The sequence below is a fragment of the Saimiri boliviensis genome, chromosome 5, assembly GCF_048565385.1.
Source record: "Saimiri boliviensis isolate mSaiBol1 chromosome 5, mSaiBol1.pri, whole genome shotgun sequence".
Lineage (NCBI taxonomy): Eukaryota > Metazoa > Chordata > Mammalia > Primates > Cebidae > Saimiri > Saimiri boliviensis.
In genome coordinates, this window is record NC_133453.1 from 74511319 (window position 1) to 74531216 (window position 19898).

General features: G+C 34.7%; 1 protein-coding gene across 6 annotated transcripts in view; it reads left to right on the forward strand.

Moving 5' to 3' along the window:
- Positions 1-19898, forward strand: part of SCN3A (sodium voltage-gated channel alpha subunit 3) — a 108961-nt gene that overhangs the window by 19582 nt on the left and 69481 nt on the right. For 3 of the 6 annotated variants that reach the window (XM_074399571.1, XM_074399573.1, XM_074399574.1), the window contains exons 1-5: positions 13433-15012; positions 16698-16826; positions 17509-17600; positions 18385-18657; positions 18838-18901. In XM_074399571.1, the coding sequence (XP_074255672.1) occupies positions 14933-15012; positions 16698-16826; positions 17509-17600; positions 18385-18657; positions 18838-18901 (638 nt within the window). In that variant the 5' untranslated portion in view covers positions 13433-14932. Of the gene's footprint in view, positions 1-7157; positions 7469-13217; positions 13337-13432; positions 15013-16697; positions 16827-17324; positions 17417-17508; positions 17601-18384; positions 18658-18837; positions 18902-19898 lie in introns of those variants that run through there. The other 3 variants (XM_074399572.1, XM_074399575.1, XM_074399577.1) reach the window with 2 other exon arrangements.

A 19898-nucleotide genomic window follows, 5' to 3' on the forward strand; every position in this document is an offset into this window, starting at 1 on the left:
CATGACTAATGGACAATATAAAATTTTCCTTAGAAAAATCACAGCATATCTTAGATGTTTATTATGCTATTTTTCTAGATTCTCTTTCATTAACAAATATTAGTTTTATACTCATTGAATTGTTAGCTTCAATACTTTTATAAGGTTATGTTAGCATCATAGTACACTGATATGTGAGGCTGGAAAACTGAAATGAACTATACAAGTCTGTTTTTCTGTTGTTATTTATACACAGCTTAGATCTTTTAGAGCAAATCATTTAATAGTAAGAGTCAAGGCAATATGTCAATTATAATGGAAAAAGTCATGACTTTTGCTTGATAGTAGACATTTCCAAGGAGATTACATAGCTTGTTTGGTACTGTTCTTCATTTATTTTACAGGCAGAGAGTTGGACGAATTGTTAAATCCCAAGTATGTCTTTTAATTAGCACTTTGGAATTTCCCCTTTGGCATCTAGGTAATCGTTCTAACTTCATTGTCTACCATCCTCTATGTTCCCTTTACTTAAATATTGGTAGTTGTGTGAGTCTTGCTTCTTCACTCACCATCCTTTCACTTTTCTTTCCTAGGCCATTCTGTACATAAACTTATCTTCAAATTCAACCTTTTTTTTTTTTTTTTGACAAGGTCTTGTTTTGTAGCCTAGGCTGGAGTGCAGTGGCAAGATCATAGCTCACTGCAGCCTCAAATTCCTGGGCTCAAGCAATCCTCTTGCCCCAGCCTCCCAAGTGCTCAGATGAGAGTCATGAGCCACCATGCCCAGACTCAACCAGTAACTTCTTGTCAGCTTCACCCCAGCCCAGACAGCTTTCTGAGTCTCAGATGTATATTTCAGTTGTATACCCAGATGTCTCACAGCTATCTCAAACTGAACAGGTCCCAAACAGAATTTATCATCATGCCTTACAAACCTCCATTTCTCTATTGGGTTAGTGTCAATTTGTGACCTAAGCTGGAAACCTGAAAGTGAGGTTAACCCTATAACATTTATTCACTCCTCCTATCAAGTCAGTCACAAAATCTCATTGTTTTTCTCTCTCCTATACTTGAGCATTGAATGCACTCTTCTGGCCATGATTTTTCTCCCTAACTTATTGATGGCCTACTACTAATATATTTCAGGCACTGTGATCACCCTTTAGGTGGCATTTTCTCTTTCAAATTTTATACTAGCTCTATAAAGTATGAGCTATGATTACCTCCATTGTACAGTTAGGGAAATCATAAAGAATAAAAAAGCTTCAGGAATACAGTGCAGTCAAGCTTGAATCCAGTTGCGACTGCCAAGTCCATGCCTTTGGTCTAGTTAGATCCTTTTCTTCTCTTCTTTAGCCTATTGAGTGGTGTCTAACTGCTTTCTTCTAGGACAGTTATTCTCAAAGTGTAGATTTTAGACAACTGGGGATTTTGGGGGCCCTTTGAGTGAGAGCCTGATTTCTAAACTACTTTCATAATAATGCCATAAAGGCGTTTGTCTTTTTTCACTATCTTGGCACTTGCACTGACAGACCAATAGTCATGTAGTAAAACTGCTAATGCTTTAGCAGTAAGCGACGCAGTAGCATCAAACTATAGGTGGAGTCTGGGTTTTCTTCATTGTTCCACACTCTCAGTTAGAAAAATAATGCCAGTTCATATAACAAACATCTGATGAAGCAGTAAATACTAATTTTGTTTAAGCTCAGCCTTAAAAAATACATATTTTTAACATTCTGTATGATGAAACTGGAGAAATATATGATGTATTTGACTGCATAATGAAGTGCCATAGTTGTCTCTAAGAAAAGCACTTGGGTGATTGAGTCAGGAGCTGAATAAACCTCTGTTCTTTTTTTCATGGAACACCATTTTCACTTGAAAGGATAACTGACAAACTATGCTTATTCAGACTTGAGTATTTGGCACACATTTTCTCAAAAATGAGCAAAGGGAAAGCCTGTCACTTCAGGAAAAGCAAATGGAAGCATTTGTTGTCAGTGTTAAAATTGGAGCTTTGAAGAAGAAATTGGAATTTGGGGAAACTTTTACCTGGCACTGGAAGCTTGACAGCCTACCCAAACATTACAGCTTTTCTCATGCCCTCAGTGGAGACATTAACAAATGTGATTTTTGGATATTACAGAATGAAATTTGTCAAAATTTGGAAGACCTGCGTAACAACGTGCCATTTTCCAAATAATCCATGCATGATGATACAAAGTCATGCGTGATTAGTTAAAAGATCCTTTCAAAGGATAAGATAGATCAAAAGTTCATTGATATGGTTTTGATTTTATGCAAACTAATTTAATAAACTATAATTTGTAGAGTTTTAATCTGATATTTAAAAAGGATATTCACAGTTACCTGGAAAGACAATTAAAACACTCTTCTTTCCAGCTACATGTATGTGTGAGAATTTTCTTCATGTATTTCAACAAAACAACACATTCCATCAGATTGAACACTGAAGCAGTTATGAAAATCTAGCTGTATTCTCTTAAGCAACATAAAGATACTTGACTAAGTGTGAAACAAATTCATTCTTCTCATTAATTTTTTTTTCTGTTTTGAATAACATAGTTGTTTTCGTTAACCATCTGTTGTCTGTATAAACATACAAGTGCTTATTATTAATTAGTAAGAATTTTTACATTTTTTATTTTAATTTTTAATATGGTAAGTACGGATAGCTAAGTCCCCTTATAGGCAAAAGCTCTTTGGGTTCACAAATGATTTTAAGATTGTAAAGGGATCCTGAAATCACAAAATTTGAAAACTATTGCTCTAGGGTCACTCTCTGCCTGTCTACCCTTCATACTGCCACCACCTTTCCAATCTTCTCATTGCCCACAGCGCTCCTCATCCATGGCATACCTTTGTGTGGAATGCAGGGTCCTTGGTGATCTATCCTGCCTAACTTTCCAGTTTTGTGTCATACCACTCCCATCTGTGCAGGGTGATCTCCACCCCTAAAGAATTTCGTGTCCTTGTTCCCAAACTCTCCAGCTCTTTCTTTTCTCTGCATCTGCACACGTGCTGCCCCCTATCATTCCTGCTCAATGCGTCTCTACTAATGTGTCTTTCTACCCACCCCTTCCCAACCACCATCACCACCACAAGACCCTAGTCAAATTCCAGCTAACCTGCAAAACCTACTCCAATGTCACTTCCTCAGAGACTTCCCCAAATCATATCTCTCCTTCCCTCCCCTCAGAAGAATAAATCGATACTTTTAATGAACCTCAGACAATAACCAGCTGTATATAATTGTATTATAATTATTTGTATTAAAATCTGCCTCCCACATTGGACTGTCAGCCCCCAGGGACGTGATCATAGGTTCCTGGTTCAAGCAGAGTACTGATTCATAGAACCCTCCATAAATATTTTCCAAATAAATGATTTTGAGATGCCTTCCAGATTTGGAATATTGCAGTTTACTCCTCAAATAGGATATATTGAGCCGTAATCTTTTCACTGATTAACAAAGAGTTATATTTGCTTTATTCACACAAATTCACCCACAGGCTTTTTGGTTTTCAAAGAGATCATGTCCTAAGATTTTTTTTTCACATCTTTTATGGTCTTACAAAGATAGCTCTGGAGAAAATGTGATATATTAAATTTTATGTATTTTAATAAATTATAATGTGCATATATTCATTAATAATATATATTCCACACCAATACATCAGTGAGAATTAATTTTTAAAGCCTTCTCTAATATGAATATAAAATTATGTAAGAACTCTGTATAAGAAGCTCACAGAGAAGAAAGGAGAGGGGAAAAAGTAAAAAGGAACTGCCAAAGGACTATGAGGGGTTTCTAAACAGCAAAATTGTCAGTGAAGATATGAGAAACTCTATTCACCAAATTCTTTAATTTCCCAGCCTACCCAAATATCGGACAAAACCTAATTCCCTTGCAGGGGAAAAGCTGAGAGTCTCGAACTAGCCTGTCTCCTGAGGACTTAGAGACGGTAGTAAGGGAACTTCAAGAAGACATTTTTACTTTCTTTTGACCAAGATTCAAATTATTTATTCCAGCCCTTGATAAGTAAATAAGAAGGTAAAGGATTATTTATTTGTAAAAAGTTTTTCACGATTTTTTGATGGCACCTTGTTCCATGTCATCTCAGAAAAATCAGAATAATTTGTGAAAGTTATTCACTGATTTCCACATTAGATATTTTCAACCTAATTTTATTTCTAAAACAAAAACCAAACAGGAGACTCCAATTAAGTAAAACATATGTATTAATATACATTAGCTATTCCCATCTGGAAACGGACTGCCATCTCTGCATGGGGCAGCCTCGATGATACCGAGGCTGAGATAGGTTAGATAATACAGGCAAACTATTAGTGGCAAACTCAAGACTAACCCAGATCTCCCATTCCAATTGCAGTGTGTTTTTCATTCACTGCCACTTACGATTATCAAAATTAGTTCAAAACCAAATCCTCAAATCAAGCTTTTTTTGTTTTGTTTTTCTCCTCTAAGAAAGCAACCATGTTTCATAGAATTTCCTTAAGACATGTTTGTCATGCTGCTTCATCTTCATTCAGCACTTGGGAAGAACCACAGCCATTCAGTTCATGACAGGTGATATGAGACAGATGGATTACACATCTCTTGGTACTTAAGGCTTGCAGAAAATGCTCAAAGTCTTTCTGTACTCAAAAGCATAAAAGCTGTGATTATTCCACATAGACTAGAGTTGCGTTGATTATGTGGCCATCAAAATTGACATTAAGATGGCTAAAATATTCATTTTATTTTGTGCTGCCTTCCATAAATTTAGAAGACACAAAATAAATGATCAATTGACTTTTGAGTAAAATAGAATTTTTCTCAAATCTTTCTATTCATGTACCATACCACTTGATGGATAAAAACATATGTGCTGCCCAACTATGAAACAGAAGTTCTGTTCAAAGTTAGGGAAAAATGATATAACTTTTGACAGGCCTGCTATTTTATTTTATAACTTATTTAGAATACACCATCATAGTAGTAAAAAAAAATATAATGACAATGCTATATTGTAAATACTAATTCAAAGAAAACACACATCTATTAAAAACACTTTTTGGGCCTGGTGCATTGGCTCACCCCTGTAATCCTAGTACTTTGGAGGCTGAGGTGGGAGGATGCCTTAAGCTGAGGAGTTCGACATCAGCCTGGGGCAAAAGGGCAACTGAAACCCCGTCTCAACAAATGATACAAAAATGAGCCAGGCAGTGGGCACTTGCAGCCCTAGCTACTCAGGAGTCAGAGGTAGGAGGTTTACCTGAGCCTGGGGGGTCAAGGTTGCAGTGAGCCATGATCATGCCACTGAACTCCAGCCTGGGTGACAGAGTGAGACCCTGTCTCAAAAAAATAACAATAATAGAATATATAATAAATAATTAAGAAACACTTTTTTTTTGTCATTTGAACAGATCAGGGAACTAGTAATTAAGATGTAAACTAAAACACACACACACATGATAGCTTATATTGTTTTTCTCATGTTACTAAAAGATCCAGAGCTTCTGATTGTAAGCTCAAGCGTATGTAGTGAGCTGCCAAGAATTAGAGGGCCATTTTGGGATAAGCTACTATGGAGACTAGAATAAATGTAGGGGAAGACGGGAATGGTGGGAATGGGGAAAATGTCACAGATGAATTTGATCATTACTTTGGTGCCATAGTTGTAGATTCTTTCACAAGATGACTGATAGACTTATTTCATATGGTGTTGTCATTGTTTCTATATTCTATCTTGATTTTTTAAATGTGATTTTTGGCATAATGCAAAATAAAATAGCTCATGTTTTAAAATGTATGTAGCTGATTTCCTGTGGTTTCGCTAATTCTATTATATGTCCTGCAGATAGAATTTTGTTCCCTTCTCTGAGAATTGAGCAGGGTCACTCCATCTGTCTGCCTTCCCTTCTTTCTCAGCCAGGTGATCAGCATGTGTGAGTGGGCCCCTATACGCTGCAATTCTGAGTTCATCCCTTTAACTCCCTGGTCACAGTTATGGTTCTGACACAGCAAGAACCTGGTTTGAATGGTGAGGATGCTTGAAACCATAAAAGAGGGAAAATGGGCTAGGGAAACTGAAGATAAATTAATTATTATAGTTTACAATAATATAGTGCTTACTAATGCCAAAATCTATTCTAGACACAACATAATTAACTCATTTATTTCTTATGGTAACCCGGGAGGTTGGTTTCCCTACTACCCTTATTTTATAGATGAACCCAAGCAATGAGGGGTTACTTTGCCCATGATCACACCGCTCATAAGCGGCAGAGCCAGTGTTTAGAACAGACAGATTCTGAGTCCATGCTTTTAACCACTATACTAAATGGAAGATTCAGGAAAAATATTAAAATTATCTTGGAATAATTGAAGGGCAAAAGATTGAAATATGAAGTAAACATATTCTCCATTGCCTGAGAAGGAAACAAAGTCTGGCTTAATAAAAGAAAGGAAATACTAAAGATAGGTAGATGTTTCTGGAGGCAGTGACTTCCATGTCCCTGCTGTTTGGTGATCACATCGTTTCTAGAGCAGCAGTTGTTAATGATGCGGACAAACACAACAGTGGTTGGGTTTGGCAAAGCTTCATTTTCTATCTTCATTTGTATGAGTCAGGGATGTATCACAATAATTGTATTCTTGCCAGTACTTTTTTATTTGGGGAGTTACAAAGTTATGAAAAGGTGAGGGGTGGGATGCAGAATAATTAAGCGATTTCATTAACAAACTTTACTGGCATTACTCTTTTGCTGAAAGTATACTATATTTTGAATTAAAGGTCTCAAAACAGAATTTTTTAAATGCTTTTAAAAATTGACAATATTATATATATTCTTGAGGTACAATATAATGTTTATACATTATACATATGTCTTGTACATTGTAGAATGGCTAAATCAAGCTAATTAATATTAAGAACAGATTTTTGATAGATTTATAAACTTGGCCTGTTCAGAATTAGGTTGAATAATAATGTTTTCAAGTTCAAATGTGTGGTGCAGTACGAAAAGCAGGACTTAATGTTTATAGCTTTAAAAATTACTAAAAAAAAAACCATTAAATGACATTTTGGTTGATTTCCTTATTCCCAATCACTTGTTTTCCTAACTCTCACGCAATTTTTATTTTATTGCAGGCAATTCATATGCAAGAAGCTACACGAACTTAATTGTGCAGGATGAAAAGATGGCACAGGCACTGTTGGTACCCCCAGGACCTGAAAGCTTCCGCCTTTTTACTAGAGAATCTCTTGCTGCTATCGAAAAACGTGCTGCAGAAGAGAAAGCCCAGAAGCCCAAAAAGGAACAAGATGATGATGAGAACAAACCAAAGCCAAATAGTGACTTGGAAGCTGGAAAGAACCTTCCATTTATTTATGGAGACATTCCTCCAGAGATGGTGTCAGAGCCCCTGGAGGACCTGGATCCCTACTATATCAATAAGAAAGTGAGTATTGGTTTTCTACGTCCAATAAATCTTTAATTAAACTTCTAACTATATTATAATTTTCTGGTTTTGGGTACTGTAACCAATATTTTGGTTACAGTGAGGAAATATGAATAGATAATGACTTCTACAATTTCACAATAATTCAAAGAGTCGGTATTAAAATTGACATCAACAAAGTAAAATATCTGTTATGGCTGACAAATCCAAGCACAGGATAGCCAACAGAATAATACCTATGCAGAAAAAGAATTATGGGCATATATTGTACTTATTATTTTTTAGTTCATGATTGACTTGAGGTTTCTTCACAGTAATTTGTATTCCAGAGGACAATAAATAATCTTCTGCTTAGCATCCTCCTATAGGCAGACAATACATAAAGAAGCATGTTCACCCAGAGATTCCTTTTCCCCCCAACTAACCTAGAATATGATTATGAGTGTCTTTTAACCTTATATAGTTTGTGATATGCTGATTCTGGATCACCTATACTATTAAAACATCACCCTGAAGAAAAAAATGTCAAAATTGGAAGACCAAAAAAAAAAAAAAGAACTTACAAATTTTCTCCACCTATACATGATTTAAATTAATAGTTACTACTGTGCTTTCCTAATGCTAAAATAAATGCATAATTCTATTATATCTTAGGTGGTTTCCATAGTTAAGCTAGCTGAGTAGTATTCTATAGAAAAATATAAAAAGTAGGTGGTATACTCTATGCTTTCTAACTGGATATTAAGGAATTTTATAACCATGATTTATATTTTACATTCATAAGCATGAAAATAGTTCAATGTAGAAACTAAAGATAAATTAATATCACCATGAGTTTATGGCTTGTAGATTATAGAAAATATTGAACACCTTTATTAGTCAAAGCACCCCCTTTTAAAAACAGTGGCTGAATAAATTTCATTCTTTAAGCACTATATAATTTAAAATCAGTGTTGGCTAAAGGAAATGACAGCTATTCAGACATGGAGTTAGTTAGTCCTGTTACTCTAAAGAAGTACTTCTCAAACTTGCACATACATACAGATCACTTAAGATCTTTTAAATTGCAGATTCTGAATCCATAGGTCTGGGGTAGGGCCAGAGATCCTGAATTTCTTACAAACCATCAGGCTGGTACATGGCCACACTTTGAGTAGCAAGCTTAGTGTTTTATTTAAAGTCATCAGAGCAAATTTTAATAGTTAAACAGATTCTTCTTTTTCCCTTTTTGTAGTTAGTTTCATAAAAGGTGGCATTTAACACATTCATGTACTTGTACTTCTAAAAATAACTTATTTTAACAATTTACTATAGAATTAATAAAGAAAAATTTCAAATTTAGTTATGATGATTACAATGTCATCCCCCAAGAAACTGGAAAAAATATTCTCTCGTGAAAACTGTTGCTCTGAAGGTTATATTTGTAAAGATATCTTTAAGAGAGGAGGCATGATTTACTCTGCTATGATTGTTAAGTATTTGCTACTTAAAGGAAGGAAATGTCCTTAAAAATGGGAATCTATCAGCCTGGTAGGATTAAGGGGGAAATGGAGAATAATAAAGGCAAACATTATTTTTTTTCCAAGGGAGACAGAACTTTAGTAGTAGTACTGAAAACATTTTCTTCCCAATGGCCAGGGCACCTCATTGTGGAGGGGCTACACTGAACTACCTAACACATGCTCTTAAACATGTCACATCATTTCATTAAGTCAGTTGGCTTGGGATCCACACTCAGCAAGAAACCTTGTGATTACCATTGGTTTCCCCTAAATCTGCTTGAAGAAAAGAATGTGCTGGTTACATTATTGCAATTATCTCAGTCCATATGAAAGTAATGTATCTCTTTGTATATAAATAAATAGATTGGAGGCCAGGCATGGTGGCCCACACCTGTAATCCTTGGGCATTGAAAAGCCAAGACAGGAGGATTACGTGAGGTCAGGAATTTGAGACTGCAGTGAGCTATGATTGTGCTGCTGCACTTAGCCTGGGTGACAGATCAAGATCCTGCCTCTAAATAAATAGATTGGCATTCTTATTTTATATGCCAGGTTTTCAAGTTTGGTTAATGTGAGTCTGCCACTAAAAAACAGAATTGCCCTCTGTTGTTGACAGAGTCAATTTTTATTGCCTCCATGGCTGAGAGCTAGACTTGGATACTGATTTATTCATGGTGGTTGTGAACCATCTTGTGAGGCATCTAGACACTCTTTACTGTTGACTGCACTGCTTTCGTTTATGAAATATTCATAAGGATGAAGATTGAGGTGCTATTAAACAAAGAGGTAATTTGTCATTATTAGCATAGAAGGAGTCATGTAAGAAGCTAATGGAAGAAGTTTTGGAATTTAAAAACATGTTATGAAGCTATGTTAGCTATATGGAAAAATACAGGTAAAAGGCATTTAAAAATTTTAAAGTTTATGTAACTCTTTGCCACTATTAATTAGTGATACATTTTAAACACCTAATTTAATTAAATGTGTAACATCACAATGTATTTTAATGGCATTTAATTTGACCAGGGTACTATTAACTGTAGTGACAGTGATAATCATAGCTAACTTTTCTTGTGCTCATACTGTGTCAAACACTGCTGAGTGCTTTAACTTATTTGCTATTTACCGAACCTGTGAAGCAGGTCCTATTGTTAGCTTCAGTTTGCAAACGGAAAAGTGAAGCAGAGAGAAGTGAAGTAACATGCTCAAGGCCACACTCAAGTGGTGAATCCAGGATCTGAGCCCAAGCATTCAGCTCCAGAATCAGAGCTCTTAAACACTAAGTGAAATCATATACTGTGCTTATTAATATAATAAAATAAAAGAGAATGTTTAAAAATGGTTGCATCATTTTTTGAGTTCTCTGATGTGTTCCTAATCATTGAGATGTAAATCTTATTCTTGCCACAAAGTAGTAAAACTTTTAGTAAACTTGCCACAAAGTAGTAAAACTTTTAGTAAACTTACAAGATGTGCATTTGCCTGGGAAAAAAGCAAAAACATTCCAGAGTACAAAATAGTTAGTTTAACATACTTCCAGCTGTAGCATTTATAATGTCAATAGCGATATGTAGTAGTAATTTTTTAAGTCCCATCATTACTCATCATTACTTGGAAACCTAACTTTAGAATTGCTATGGTTTATCCCTCCTCCATTCACTTGTCATTTTCTCAAGTAATTTTCAGTTTAGGTATATCTCTTCATGATACCAGAGCCCCATAATTTCAATTTTTTTTTTTGCAGTTCTTTCACTGAATAGGATAGTAATATTTTTTTCCACATTTCTCAGAACTCAGGGCTCTCTTTGTGTCAGGTGGTGGTCCCAAGAAATAAACTGGGATTGTAGTCTTAAGGCCTGCTCTGTTTTGGAAGCTGCAAATTCAACGAAGATGCTCTTAGCATGTCAGCTTTAATTCTGCTAGAACCACAAAGGGTAATCTTGCAGAGGGTGTAAAGGGTTCCATGATCAAAGGGATAATCTATTGCTGTTCACTCTGTTTTTGGAGATAGTTCAAAATGAAACTTTCTCCTAATGTTGCAACTAGAAACTGCTTTTTCGGGGAAACTGTTTCAAAAGAGCATGAGAACATCCACCTAAATTGCAGTGAATGTTTTCAAGTTAATGCTGTTGTTGAATGCCTAAATGGATCTTGATTGTTCAACTCTAATATTAAATAATCTTATCCTGTGACTCCAAGGCCACCTTTTAATGCTTCTGTGCTTCAAGAGCAGTTTTTGCAAGGTCTACTGTCCGTTACACATAATCTTACTGCTAGTAAAGAGTAGATTGCATGTTCTCTTCATAAAATTGTTCACATTTGTAGAGTGCAGTTTCTGGAAAACGGTTAGTTAAGTAATAGTTGGCTCTATGGCCTTAAATACAAAAGGGCAATGAACAGAGCAACTGTAGTTTCTGAAAAATGGTTAAATAATGGTTAGCTCTGTGGTCTTAAATACAAAGGGATAATGAACAGAAAAACTGTACAGTTTCTGGATAATGGTTGGTTAAATAATGGTTGGCACCATGGTCTTAAATACAAAAGGGCAACGAACAGAGAAATTGTTTTCCCTGTCCTTTAGACTGATACTATAAATATTTTTGTCTACCTATTCAAATAAAGTACACTGTCAGTGAAAATAAATGTATGGGATATAACCCCTAGTTAAAGGAGAGAAACATATTATTACGTAAATAAGTATACAGAATAGATATCTTAAAGGTAAATAGTATCTTTAAGGTAAACCCACATTTAATTAAAACAAGTGTTTATTTGCAAACCAGGCTATTAAATACTGTGAAAAAAAATGGAGAAAAAGTAGATTGCAGGCTCTTTATGTTCAATGATTTATAACAATTCCTAACCTAGTTCTCACTGGAAGGAACAGTATGTGTAAATTGCCACTTGACTATAATTACAAGCAACATGTAAAAGAGTGCAAATTAATATACTTAGACTCACTGATAAAGAGAAACAATTAGGGAGTGATCAAGGGATAGCGTGATTTGGAAAAACATGATGAAGGAGGTGATTGATAGCAGAGAAAATTCCCAGAGAGAAGGGCTTTTCAACCTTGATTGCATATTATAATCACCTCCGGAAATTTTTGTTTTGTTTTATTTATTAAACTTTAAGTTCGGGGGCACATGTGCAGAATGTGTAGGTCTGTTACACAGGTGTGCTTGTGCCATGGTGGCTTGCTGAATCCATCACCCTGTCATCTACATTAGGTACCCAAGTCTGTGCCATCTCTCAGAAATTTTCATTCAATTGTCATTTTTTAAATCTCTACAGGACAGCCTAGTATTCAGGCAGGATTAAGAACCTCTGACATAATAGGGGGTCATTGTAGGTGGAACTATATTGTAAGGTCTGTTATGGAGACATTTCCCTGATGTGAAGAAAGTTTGCAATAAATGACCTTTTAGATGTCACCTTCTTCTAGGAGTCTATGACATTCATATTCAGAGTCATAAGGGGAACTTGTCTGGTTGTGAGTGAGATTGATAAGTGGATTGAATTGGCCATAGCAAAGATAACTCTCGTGGGAAAAAACAAAAGATGATTCTACAGGAAGATGTTAGGTAATCAGCTGCAGCACAGCTAATGCTAAGCGGATGATTATAGGTTTCAGATAACAGAATTTTAGTTGTGGAATGCCCTTTATTCCACAATGGTTTATTTCAGACTAAGTTTCAATGCATCCATCCCTCCCCAGTATTAGCTAAGAAGCTGATACCTTCACACATCTATAGAATAAGCAAAACCAGGTTATTCAACCTGTTTGAACATTTTGAATCTACAGGGACAATCAGGAGCCATCATAAACTTTGAAGTTAAAAGATTTTATGTAATTAAAATATTTATAAAAGATTATTTTAGTAGCAATGTGTACAGAGTAATCTGAAAAGTTACCAAAGCTGAAAACAGATGGTAAGCCTTAAATAGAATTGGAATCTGTAAAGCTACATTACAATTCGATAAAAAAGTTTGTGTAAAATTGTCAGTTTGTATCAGCAAGTTGGAACCGTAGAGACAGATTAGGTAATAGTAAATAGTATCTTTATTTGTAACTATATGTTAATTAAAACATCTAATGTTTGTAGTTATGATATATTCACTGGTTTAAACAAACAAGTTTGAAGAAACAAATTCTGTTTTTTAAAAAAGTTTTTTTATGTATGTAAGCTCTTTAAATAATCCACATGTCTAATTTAATAATTTCTTTCTCATATTTTCTTTTTCAGACTTTTATAGTAATGAATAAAGGGAAGGCAATTTTCCGATTCAGTGCCACCTCTGCCTTGTATATTTTAACTCCACTAAACCCTGTTAGGAAAATTGCTATCAAGATTTTGGTACATTCATATCCTTTTCATGTGAATTGCCTAAATGCTATTTCTAACATTTAATTTTAAAGAAAATGTCATTATATTTTCAAGTATTCATAAACTTTCTTTGAGATTAATGGTAACATTGTTAGTTTAATTCATTTGTTTGCATTAGTTTTCTACTGTTTATAACAAGAATATTATAGAATGGCTATAGTATTACAGAAGAAAATTTGCAGCCAACTATGATAATGAATGTGTAAATGAAACATATTGGATAGTAGGAAAAAGAGCAAGTCTCCTTACACGTTTATCAACCTCAATGAAATCGTGTATAACCATTGCTAAAGATTAGATTATGGTTAATATTACTATTTGTATTACCAAGTGTTCAAACTTTTATGCCTTAATTGATTTTTTATCTTCAGCACCTGGATCTATCCTTCTTTGTGTCCTTCCCTCCTTCTTCCCTTCCTTCATTCTTCCTTTTCCCCTTCCTTCTTATTTCCTTGTCTTTTTTTTTTTTTCTCAGTAAATATTTATTAAACTCAAACTATGTGCTCATGTACCTGGTTGAGAATATATATCAAAAAGTCGAACTTAAAACTATTTACAATGTTAGTCGAAAAGTATATGTAAAAGTGCAGAATAGGCGTGGATTTCAAGAAAATTCTCAAGTAATGATAAAACAGAATGGTGATTTTCTGAGGCAGTGTTCAAGCTTGGGCATTTTGTATAGGCAGATTGGAAACAGGCTTCTATGTAAATTTAAAGACTGATTCACCTAGAGACAGGGCAAATGAGACTGATAACCTTTTGAGGTATGAATTCTCTCGTTCTGTGGCTTGATGTTGGAAAGTATATTTGAAAATAAAAGATTTATCTCAAAATAATCACAAACTTTCTTACAGGGAAGTCTGGGTTGAGATCCCAAGAGAACTTGCTACAGCGAATTCTCAGAAGAGCGTCAGAATAGTGCCACCTGCTTAGGTATAATGTGGACTAGATACAGGTATATAGCCAGATGGCCTTTTGGGGTTCCCCACAATCTAAAGTGTAAATAAAAAGCTAGAAAATAACATTACCTTATCAGCACAAAATTGGATCTCCCTCTTTTATGCTATAAACTGTAAAAGAATTTTACTTCACTAAAAACCTACTACTTATGGTAGAATTCTCAATGTAATCTTTGAATATATTGGGTTATACATTCTCACATATTTTATATTTCATTTGTTAATGTTTTATAAGTCAGTGGAGAAGGATCTATCTGAAGTACACCTTTTACGCTTATGGCATACTATAAAATTGCTAAGGCATGGTGAGTTCCGCTTCCAGGATAATTTCACACAACCGATTGGAATGCAAAATAATTTACATTTGCTTCAAATAGAGATCATTTTTCTATTAAATTCAGTTTTGTGAGTGTATAATATAAAATGAAAAAAGATTGCACCAAAGCCATATCACAGGTTTTGAATTTTCTTATTATCATTGGTTTAAAAGAAATGACTAATATGAATTTCACAGTTAGCATTCATCGATGAAGTTTTTTTGTGTTTGGATCAGTTATAAATGGCCATTGTAATGTACTAACATTTATTCCTTAACTATAATCTACTTTATTCAGCATGCTTATCATGTGCACTATTTTGACCAACTGTGTATTTATGACCTTGAGTAACCCTCCTGACTGGACAAAGAATGTAGAGTAAGTAGGAATAACTTCTTGGAATGAGACATGCACACTCAAATTCTCTAGCAATCTCCTTATGGCTATAGTTTGACTTATGGTTTCCACTTCTGTCTAAGAAAAATTTATTTCCATAATATGAAAGAAGATAAGGGAAGTTCTTTGGGGGAGTTTTTCTTCTCTGAGGTAAGAATTTTTCCAACAAACTCATGTTAGTATCTGTTTAAGAGAGATTATAAATTAATATACACTTTCTGGTAAACTAAACCAATCATCTAGCCAAGATAGCAAACATTACTTATGAGATCAATTGAATTGTTAGGGAGAGAAAAGGAAGGGAATGTACTTAAGAAAACTAGATTTGAAGATATCTGCATAAATTATCCTTGATGTCTTTGTTCCCTCATATGAAAGAAATTTGTGCAGAAAACATTTCAAAAATAATGATCCTAACATTTTTCGTATATAAGATGCTGGTAGGCTGGAAAAGCTAATGAATTTAATGTGAGTAAATCAAATCTTTATGGCTTGGGTAAAGTACTCTGAAAAATAAATTTAAATTGTACCTTCAAAGAACATAATGTTGAAAAACAAGTACTCAACTATTTTTGGGAGAAAAAAACGAAAACAGCAATAAGTTATATTGTCAAGACTCAAAGAGAAGAGGACTAGAAATACATGACATTAAACAGCAGATAGAAAAGTCTTCCACCATTTTGGAGGCTGGCAATGGAATTTAAGCAGGTTCAAATGATTTAGCCCAATTGCGTAAAGACAGAAGCTGATGCAAGGTTGGATTTAAGAACTTGTTGATCCCTGAGTTTTGTTAATTGTGCAAACACACACATATAAATTTCTACTGAATTAAAACATTTCTTGTGAGAATATATACACATACAGATGAACACATACCTATACAGCACACTGATGTATGCGCGCACGTGCACACACACACACACACACACACACACACACACACACGGTGGGGAGGGAAGAAAGGAGGAAGAGAGAAGAGACAGAAGGGAGGGGCAGCTTATAACTCTGCATGATTCTTAAAATTTTTTTAAAAAAAGAAGTATGTTTTCTATGGTAGACATATAAAGTAGCCTCCAAAATGAATCTACTCATTAAGAAACTTGAATAAAATATTTTATTATTTAAGTAAATGAATCCAAGCTATGTTGCCTCTAAAGTTGTACTGTCCAATGCAGAAGCCACTAGCCGTGTGTGGCTATAGAACCTTGAAATCTGGCTAATCTTAATTGTTAAATTTTCATATTTTAGATACATTGCTTTAAATAAAATGCAGTATAAAAGTTAAGTTTACTTGCTTCTTCTCATCTTTTCACTTACTACTAGGAATTTTAATATTACATTTGTGGCTTGCACTACGTTTTTGTCAGACACTGCTGCACTAGAAGGTCAAACTTCACGATTATCCATAAGATACATGAAACTATCGTTCTAAAACCCAAATGATTAAACAAGATTAGATTCCTAGAGAATATATTTTCTCCTCAGTTTAACTCTTTACTCAGGCTTGTAAGACTAATTAAACTAACAGATTCTTTGGTAAATAGAAATAAAGAACAATATTTTAATGAATTGTAAAACCACAAAAGGATGGGATTTGCTGTGATTGAAAACATCTATTTTAACAGTTCAAACAAAATTGTTAATTTTGGCTTGAATGTTTTTCCTAGGTACACATTCACTGGAATCTATACCTTTGAGTCACTTATAAAAATCTTGGCCAGAGGATTTTGTTTAGAAGATTTTACGTTTCTTCGTGATCCATGGAACTGGCTGGATTTCAGTGTCATTGTGATGGCGTGAGTAATTTTGAAAATTTGATAAACTCAAAGGAATGAAAATAGTCATAGCACAAACCAGGTTGTTGTGACATATGTTAAATGTAGACATTTCTTGTTAGCCAGATTAACTATATGCATTGTGTATTTTGAGAATACATATTAAAATACATATTGCAATGTAAATATATCTGGTAAATAATCAATAAATGGGATTATCTTTATGTCATGTAGTCTTTCTCTTCATCAAAATGAAGTTATTCATTGACTACAATTTAATAGCAACTATTGTACTTTGATTTGGGTTTGCAAACAAATGTGCTCATATTCATAAAAATTACATTGAAATAAGTAACACAATTTTGTTTCTTAAAAGCAACTTTCAGCATATGGCACCCTGAGGTCTATAAAAACTCTATTTGTTAAACTCATGGGGCTCTATGTGCCAAACCCAGCATTAACTCCTTATTTAGTATAAATTTTGCCAAAACTATCAGTAACTCTGATTTAATTCTGCAGGTATGTAACAGAATTTGTAAGCCTAGGCAATGTTTCAGCCCTTCGAACTTTCAGAGTCTTGAGAGCTCTGAAAACTATTTCTGTAATTCCAGGTAAGAAGAAACTGGTGTAAGGTAGTAGGCCCCTTATATCTCCAACTTTTCTTGTGTGTTATTGTGTTTGTGTGTGAACTCCCCTATTACAGATATGTGACAGAGTTTGTGGACCTGGGCAATGTCTCAGCGTTGAGAACATTCAGAGTTCTCCGAGCACTGAAAACAATTTCAGTCATTCCAGGTGAGAGCGAGGTTAAACACCGAGGCTGACTTTTAAGTTTGAAATCAATTCATAATGATTTATATCATTAGCCTTGTTGCTTATTATTACAGTTCATCCCCTTCAATAATGCCAAATGATGTTTCAATGTCTATTTAGTTTCTAAAATTTTAGAAACCACGTGCTTATTTATAAAATCAGCCTTTGAGTTTAACAGAAAATTGCATGAGACATCTACAAAACATGCTAATTTTGGCCTCTCGCTTTCTTTCCCTCTTTTTTTTTTTTTTTCCTTTTTTCACTACCATGGCTTTACTAACTGATTGGATTTTACCATTCACTGCAGATCTAGTTCAAAAATGGATCTCCTTTGACAAAGGAGAAAAAATTATTATTGAAGAGCATGCATATGGCATAAGACTTATCTTAAAATGTTTTTTTTCCTTTGAATTACCACTGCTTGGAGGTTAAAGAATGTATTGGTGGAAAATAGCTTCATGAAATACAACATCTGAAATAAAAAAATAACTCCAAGATTTTCCGTACGTTTGTTCATCATGTAAAACCACACAAACAAAACTTCCTGATTGAATAGTTAAACCTACATATTGAATTTCCAGAAAGCACACTGTTCATGTGTAAAATCTGCTCTTCTTCTATTTCCCAAATCATCAAGCTATCCATACAGTTTTGGAGTCTAAATAGCCAAGCAATCATTTATGAGGGAAAGAGAATGTGTGTGACTATTAAGAAATCATGATTTCTAGCATTTTCCCTCAGGTGACCTATAGTTCTCTCTCTTCAGGTTTAAAGACCATTGTGGGGGCCCTGATCCAGTCAGTGAAGAAGCTTTCTGACGTCATGATCCTGACTGTGTTCTGTCTGAGCGTGTTTGCTCTCATTGGGCTGCAGCTGTTCATGGGCAACCTGAGGAATAAATGTTTGCAGTGGCCCCCAAGCGATTCTGCTTTTGAAATCAACACCACTTCCTACTTTAATGGCACAATGGATTCAAATGGGACATTTGTTAATGTAACAATGAGCACATTTAACTGGAAGGATTACATTGGAGATGACAGTAAGAAGTATTGCCACATTATGTTAACCTTAGCATTGCTGAATGAGTTTTCAACTATAAAGAGTTGAGACTGTGGGTGTACAGCGACCTTTATAAATAACTGAGATAGTCAAACTCTGATTTATTCCTAATATGAATCGCATTAATATGAAATAAAATGGTTTTCTTTTGTATCAACAGGTCACTTTTATGTTTTGGATGGGCAAAAGGACCCCTTACTCTGTGGAAATGGCTCAGACGCAGGGTAAGAAATATATATATAATATAGAACTCTTTGTGAGGAAAAAAGTAGATAGGAAAACATCTACATGGTTATACATGTAGCTTTACGTGTATGCAAGAGTGACGCTGTCTACCTAGGAAGTGCCTTGTCTGCCTTACTGGATTGCCACTGGTCCTTAACTCACAGCGATAAAAAGCATCCCTTTGTGAAGACCTTTCTCCAGAATTTCACAGTTAAGATGTTCTTAAATTAATGCTCCAATGTGTGAAGGCCCAGAGTCTGTCTTTGCTGTAAACCCGTCAGAGCTGTTTAGGAAACACAGGAAGGACCATGAGACGGGCACCTTTATGTTGGTGTATATATATATCAATGAGATGAGTTTTGTTGTGACTGGAAAAGGTCCAGAATACAATATGGTCTTCAGGTTGCAAGCACACTTGGGGAAGTGCTTTGAAATACTTAAGTGTTTTTGAAAGAGCCTGAATCTCTGTATACAAAGAAACCAAGGGTCCATGTATGCCAAAGGCATGTCCAAGTTTGAGTTGACATACCGAATAGTTCTTTTCGGTCACATTTTACAATAACAGATGCTGTGATATCTTAGTCATGGTATTAGTCTCTAACCCTTAAATATTTCCCAGGAGTATTGTAAGTTAATTTTAACTCAAAATAGAGAATTTTTAAAAAGCCAAGAGATAGCAATAGTAAGTGACTCTTAGGACATGGAACTTAAATATATTTTGATTCATACTTTAAAAAGGGAAACTGGGATAGCCATAAAAATCTAAGAGTGTTAATGAAAATGTATGCTAATCATATAAATAGAACTTTGAGGATTTTTTTTTTTTTCTGACAGGTCTCCTACCCTTTATTATGTGACTGTAGTGGGGAAGAGCACAGGTTCCAGAGTTCATGTACACCTGGGTTCAAATCCTAACTCCACCATTTGTGAGCTCTTTGACCTTGGAAAAGTGTCCTAAGCTCTCTCTGTACCTTAGTTTACTCATCTTTAAAATGG